The 6954-nt window shown below is 39.8% G+C and overlaps 1 protein-coding gene across 2 annotated transcripts; it reads left to right on the top strand.

The window, feature by feature from the left end:
• Positions 1-548: 548 nt before the first annotated feature.
• Positions 549-5867, top strand: NANOG (Nanog homeobox). 2 transcript variants are annotated; one of them, XM_043441061.1, is made up of 4 exons: positions 549-880; positions 3091-3353; positions 4673-4759; positions 4907-5867. In XM_043441061.1, the coding sequence occupies exons 1-4, from the start codon at positions 745-747 to the stop codon at positions 5318-5320; spliced, it is 900 nt and encodes a 299-aa protein (XP_043296996.1). In that variant the 5' UTR covers positions 549-744; the 3' UTR covers positions 5321-5867. The 2 variants fall into 2 exon arrangements, with proteins under 2 accessions (XP_043296996.1, XP_043296997.1); XM_043441062.1 differs by having other exon boundaries at positions 745-880; positions 4952-5320.
• The last annotated feature ends 1087 nt before the right edge of the window (positions 5868-6954 follow it).

The raw sequence follows: 6954 nt of genomic DNA, 5'->3' as shown, positions 1-6954 counted from the left end.
GTTTTTCTGAAAGCCAAAAACCAAGACAGAAGTTAGGTGGGGGTTGAAAACAAGTACCAGTTTTTAACATCAGCTGATGCCTTAACATTCCACGTGTTTTACTGTGACCTTAGAGTGAACCGATGAGGAAAATGGAGTTAGTTGCAGTTTTTGCCATAAACTAGCCTGATTTTGAGACCCTAAGGGGGTCTCAAATCAAGGGAATTAATTGTCCCAGTGAGAGTTTCAATCACCTTAGGTGGCCACAGGAATCGGAGGTGCATCTTTGACTTTTAAAAGGTGGAAATAAGGTGAAGCTAGGAGTATCTCATTGCTGGATTCATTGTGTTTCCCATTTCCGAGGTCCTAGTTTTCCAGTTCCCCACCGGCTCTGGGTTACACTGCAACTCTCTTTTGCATTACAATGGCCTTGGTGAGACTGGCAGACGGGATTAACTGGGAATTCGCAAGGGTGTGTGTGGGCGTGGGGTTGCCAGGAGGGGCGGGGCCAAGTGTGGTTGAGCCTTACTTATAAATGTAGCGCCTCTAATTTTTTTTCATTTTCCTAGATTGGACTGGTTGGCTCTTATCTCGCAGGTGACTCCTTTCATTCCGTCTTTTTTTTTTTTTTTTAAGTAAATACTTTCACACCTGGAGATCGTCACCTTTCTCTAAGTTCTTCTACCTAGATTCTTCAGCCTGGACTTTTCCTAGCATCTAGCATCTAGCTCTTAGGCTTTTTCCCATCTTCTTCAACTCAACAACATGAGTGTGGATCCAGCTTGTCCCCAAAGCCTGCTTGGCCCCGAAGCGTCCAACTCTAGGGAATCTTCACCCATGCCTGAAGAAAGTTACGCATCCTTGCAAATGTCATCTGCTGACACCCTCGACACGGACACTGGTAAGAAAATACTGAATCCTTGAGGGGCTAAGTTCCTTCAGGGAAAGAGGAAGAAGAAAGGGACTGAAGGTCATTTGTCTCCCTCTTGAGCCCATCAATATAAGCCGGTGTCATTATCTGTTAATCCTCTCGACACCTCTTTTCCAACGATAATCTGATGGGGTCGTGCGCTTTCCCTGGTGTCTCAGGCGTCAGGACCTGTGGACCGAGAGACGGGGGACCCGGGAGGAGCAGTTCAAATGTATACGGTGTATTTGAGAGTTTACGTGCACAGGCAAACACGATGTGATACACTGATGTGTAAAATCTTAGCGTCATGCGTAGCACCCCGGTATCAGTAAATGTTACTGCTAAGCCAGAAGTCAGAACATCACCGCTTGGTACGGGTTAGCATCACCTTTTTGGTCTATTCAAGGTGTGCTAGAGATGGCATCGTTAATGATCCGAAACGCACCTTTTGGAAATATTTCACCTTTCTACTATACAAGTAGCTGTCGTGTCTTCTCCTATCCTAACCTCTGGATGTTTGGATATTACTGGGTAGTTTGTAAGCCTCTGGTATGCTCAGGCCTCCTAAATTCAGGGGAAGTAAGTGTTCACCTCACCTTATGGTGGATGATTGCAGAAGGTTTAATAAGGCTGCCTAAGTGGGTAAGAGCTCAGATCTGAAATCCAGTTTGGCTTCAAAATCTATGCTCTAGGGTACTCTTTCTGCCCGCTTCTGATGCCTATGTCAGAAGCTTTCTCTATCTCCTTTATACTTTAATAAAAACTTAAAAAAATTTTATATCTATGCTCTAGTACTTAAGCTTCTAACGGGTAACTGTGAATGTAAGAGATGCTTAGAATACTGTAAAGACAGCACCACCTTTTTTGGGAAATCAATTTGGCAGTCATTATTAAAAATAAAAAGGTACACTAGCCATTTGCCCAGGAATGTGATTTTTAACATTTATGGTGTAAGACGGCCAAAGAACTATTTATGATTACAACTGTAGGACTCGGTTGTGGAGAAGGGAATAATTAAACAAAACAACTGCTGTGTTTGAGGCAAGATGCCCCAACTGAGATATTTGAGTGTTGGATTTTAATGTGAACCCCATTTACCTAAATTTTGTGTTAGTATCCTTTTATAATTTCACATGCTGAAAATACAGCACTTAATACAAGCAAGTGGACATGTCCTCCTAGCAACCTAACTGCACATTTGTAGCTGTGCATCCTGCATTGGAAGAGCAGAGTCTTAACCACTGAAACACCAGGGAATCCTAGACAATTTTTAAGACGCACCTCACCTCTAGTCATGAATTGAAGACTTTCCTACTTGTGTAATTGTGATCTTTTTTTTTAGTTGTTGCTGTTTAAGGGCCTATTTATTCCACGACAAGCGTAGAAGTCAAGTTGAGCACTGGGAATACCTCTGTACAAATAAATCTAATACAGGAAATAAAGTCTCAGTTACAAAGTCAATAATATATGTCAAGCCCTGTGCTAGACAATTTTGTCTGTTGCATCATACTAATCAATGGAAGACCTCCATGAGATATACAACATGGGAAAGATAGCAAATATTTTACAATTATACATGGAGTATAACCTTTACAAATTGTAAATAACTATATTGTACACCTGCGATTTACATATTATACAGCAAGCATATTTCATTTAAAAAAAAAAACAAACAAACCTATGATAAGCTCGGCCCAATTGCCAAACCAAACAACAACAAAAAAAACTCCATGAGGAAGGGATAATCCTGGAAATGAGACCACAGAGCTAACCAAGGTCTGGGTTGCAATAGGAGTTTATTGGAATTCACATTTTCTGACAGTCCTGGTATTAAGACTGGGTAGTAAACTGTTAATTCTATACGGTCCCCAAGAATCTGGATCATCTGTTTTATCAGGTTTGAGTCCCCCTTTGCTTCCCACCCAGGACAGGGGAAACTGGTGAGCTGCAGTCCATGGGGTCACAGTCTGGACAGGCCTTAGCCACTGAACAAAAACTGCTTCCTAGCAACACATGATATTAACCATGTCTATTACATGTAAAATGTTTTTTGTGCAAACTTGGCAGAGTGTTCAGGATCGCTCAAGAAGAATAAAGTTATTACCTACTATCTCACTCTGAGGACTTTTAGTAGTGCTTTGAAAACAATGTATTTTTAATATTTGAAGTTTTAGAGAAAAGTGTTGTTTTATTCCCAACAGTCTCTCCTCTTCCTTCCTCCATGGATCTGCTTATTCAGGACAGTCCTGATTCTTCCACAAGCCCCAGAGTGAAACCACTGCCTCCGTCTGCAGAGGAGAGCACAGAGAAGGAAGAGAACATCCCAGTCAAGAAACAGAAGATCAGAACTGTGTTCTCACAGACCCAGTTGTGTGTGCTCAATGACAGATTTCAGAGGCAGAAATACCTCAGCCTCCAGCAAATGCAAGAACTTTCCAACATCTTGAACCTCAGCTACAAGCAGGTACAGTTGTTTTGTTGTCTGTGCAATAAGAAATAAAAAATAAGGGATTTCCCTGGTGGTCCAGTGGCTAAGACTCAGCACTGCCAATGAAGGGGGCCTGGGTTCTATCCCTGGTCAGGGAACTAGATCCCACATGTCACAACTAAGATCCACCACAGCCAAATAAATTTTTTGAAAAATAAAAGAATGTTTATGCACCCCTACAAATAAGTTAATTTTTAATAATGAAAATGGAATCTTTCTGTAATGTGTTTTGTGACCATCTTTCTTTCACTAAATATCTATTGCAAATGTGTCATAATTTATTAAACCATTTCCCTTGTTAAACAAGCCAAAATTGTGAAAACGTTTCCAATTTTTCCTTAAACAAAGGAAAAATACACTCCTATCATCTTGAGTTAGAAGAGTCTTAGCCAACCACTGGTTCTCATTAAAATTAAAGTTGCATGTTTTATCTGTATACATCTGATTACTGATGAAGTTAGTCATTTTTCATATATTTATTGGTTAGTTTATTCAGGCAAATGGTTTTCTAACTCTGGTACCATACTTGGAAAGTCCTCTATCAAATGATCTTTATGTAAGTTGTCCTTTTGAAGTATGTTTCATAATTCTTGAATTAAAATACCATTATATTAAATGTAAATGTGCTAATATGAAAGAAGGGGCTTATTATTGCAAACAAGTTACTTTTAACTGTGACTAATGAACAGTATGGGTAGACATTTAAATGGGAACCTCCTAGTTGGTAGCCATACTCACAGTGTATCTAACTGGTTAAGTTTATTAAACATAAGTTTACTAAAAAAGCCAATTGACTTGAAAGGCTTGAAATTCACTCACAGATTCAAGATCAAGTTTGAGATAGTGTAGTTATCAGAAAAAAAACCAAATCTTAATATTCTTTGATTCCTACTATCAATACATCCTGCATTACTAATATTTTATTTTTAAATTTATTTGTGGGTTTTTGGGGGGTTTTTTAATGGACTTCCCTGGTGGATCAGACAGTAAAGTGTCTGCCTACAATGCAGAAGACCCGGATTCAATCCCTGGATCGGGAAGATCTCCTGGAGAAGGAAATGGAAACCCACTCCAGTATTCTTGCCTGGAAAATCCCATGGACAGGGGAGCCTGGTAGGCTGTAGTCCATGGGGTAGTAAAGAGTTGGATACGATTGAACGACTTTACTTTTTGGCCATTGTAGCACATGGGATCTTAGTTCCCTGACTAGAGATTGAACCCACGCCTCCTGCATTGGAATATCGGAGGTCCCTACTAATACCCTAAATTTTTTCTGGTTGTCTTTTCCTTGTCAGGTGAAGACCTGGTTCCAGAACCAGAGAATGAAATGTAAGAAATGGCAGAAAAACAACTGGCCAAGGAATAGCAATGGCATGCCTCAGGTAATGACAGAAAACTTAAATTTTTCTGCTTTTTTCCTAACAAAGACTTTTTCGTTCTGTCTGTTGCTGCAGCATGCAATCCCAACCATGGGCAATTCTGAACTTCCAAGTACTTTTTCAGTTAATTCATTCTTCTTTTTTCAAAAGGGCCCAGCAGCAGCAGAATACCCGGGCTTCTATTCCTACCACCAGGGGTATTTGAACTCTCCTGGAAACCTGCCCATGTGGGGTAACCAGACCTGGAATAACCCCACGTGGACCAACCAGAGTTGGAACAGTCAGTCTTGGAGCAACCACCCCTGGAACAATCAGGCCTGGAGCCCCCAAGCCTGGAATAACCAGCCTTGGAACGATCAGTTCAACAACTACATGGAGGAATTCCTGCAGCCTGGGATCCAGCTCCAGCAGAATTCTCCTGTCTGTGATCTGGAGGCCACCCTGGGAACTGCTGGGGAAAATTATAATGTACTACAGCAAACTGTCAAGTATTTTAGTTCCCAGCAGCAAATCACGGATTTATTCCCAAACTACCCTCTCAACATACAGCCTGAAGATTTGTAACGGCTATTTGTGACAGCTGTTGTATGCAATCTTAACCTGAGCAGAGACTACATATTCTCTAGAATTTTTCTTGTTTTAGAATTCTGTACCGCTTCCCCTTAGGAAGCTGCTTTTCACTATATCTTCTGTGTCAATTGGAGGGGAGGATAATGAGTCCAATAAGAGGTTTCAGAAGCATTGTACAACATGACAAAAGGTGTCTGGCTATAGATAACTCGATTATAGTATTTTGGATATAATATATAATATTTTCGATACTTTTAGGATCTAGAATCTAACTTCAAGCACAGGGAGCAAAAGTACAAAAACTTATGATGAGGATTATTCATATTTTCTGGGATGGGAAGGCTTTACTTGGTAAGAATCTCAGTCCTTAAGATGAAGGGTGCTTTACTGATTTCCTCCACCCCTTTTAGCTATTTTACTACAACCCCTAATTTGTTCATCACTATTTTTGGAGAACGATGTTTTGTATTTTGCCACATCATAGTAGTACCAGTTTGGCGGGTTTGTTGTTTAAGTACAAATAAATAAAAAATAGCCATTTTACATTTAGTTGTCTCTCCTCGATTTCACGCAGTGATTCAAAGAGTTAAAAATCTGACTAAACATGGAAAACTTTTTTTTTTTTAATTTATTTGGCTGTGTTGGGTCTTAGTTGCGGCATGTGGGATCTAGTTCCATGACCAGAAACTGAATCCAAGTCCCCCTGCCTTGGTAGCTGGCAGTCTTAGCCACTGGACCATCAGGGAGGTCAACATGGGAATATTTTTTGATATGGAAGGGAATAAACTAATCTCTAGGCATCCAGGAAACTAGGAGTGAGTAAAGGAAAGGTAACCAGATACACAATATTAGGTGATGGATTAATTAAACCTGAACAAACTTAACTTCTTTTCTGTGTAATATTGAAACCATAAAATCTGTGGTTTACAGTTAAAGAAGAATGCCACGTCTGGAAGATCTGGAGCAAAGGTTTGTAAAGAAGCGAAGTGGTGGGCAATGGAGGGAGATGAGGGAGCTCTCCTGTAGCACAGGACAGGGTCTGTGACTGCTCTTCTGCCAGAAACAACTGTTAGGGTTCAGCTTAATCTTATTTATTCTTATTTTTTATGTGAAATTCAGAATGATTCTTTAAAATCAATAAAAGTTATTTAGAGTATAGCTGCTTTACAATGTTGCTTCTGCTGTACTAGCAAGGTGAATCAGCTCTATATAGGTCCCCCCCACTTTTTTTTTTTGCATTTCCTTCCTATTTAGGTTACCACAGAGCATTGATGGGAATAACCAGAGTGGTTTTCTTATTTTCCTCGTGGTTCCCCTAGTTTTCCAATTTTTATCTATTCATACTGTCCAACCCAATTAGTTTAGACATTTGACTAAAAGAGGAAGTCAGTGAAAATTTCTATCAATACCAAAGTTCAGTGCAATATTCTTTTTGACTGGCAGATCTGTGGATTTTGTGCCAAGCATATTTAACCGAGTAGATAATGGAAATAGAAAGCACTGATTGATTGTATCATCAGTCACTTTAATATTTACAAAATTCTTGGCTCTAAACAAGTGCACAAGATGAACTGACAAATTTGAAAAAAGCACTAAATGATGAACCAGAACCTGGAAAATGGGAAAAT

Source organism: Cervus canadensis, chromosome 21, assembly GCF_019320065.1.
Source record: "Cervus canadensis isolate Bull #8, Minnesota chromosome 21, ASM1932006v1, whole genome shotgun sequence".
Lineage (NCBI taxonomy): Eukaryota > Metazoa > Chordata > Mammalia > Artiodactyla > Cervidae > Cervus > Cervus canadensis.
Note: the sequence above shows the minus strand (reverse complement) of the source record. Positions and strands in the feature narration are given on the sequence as shown.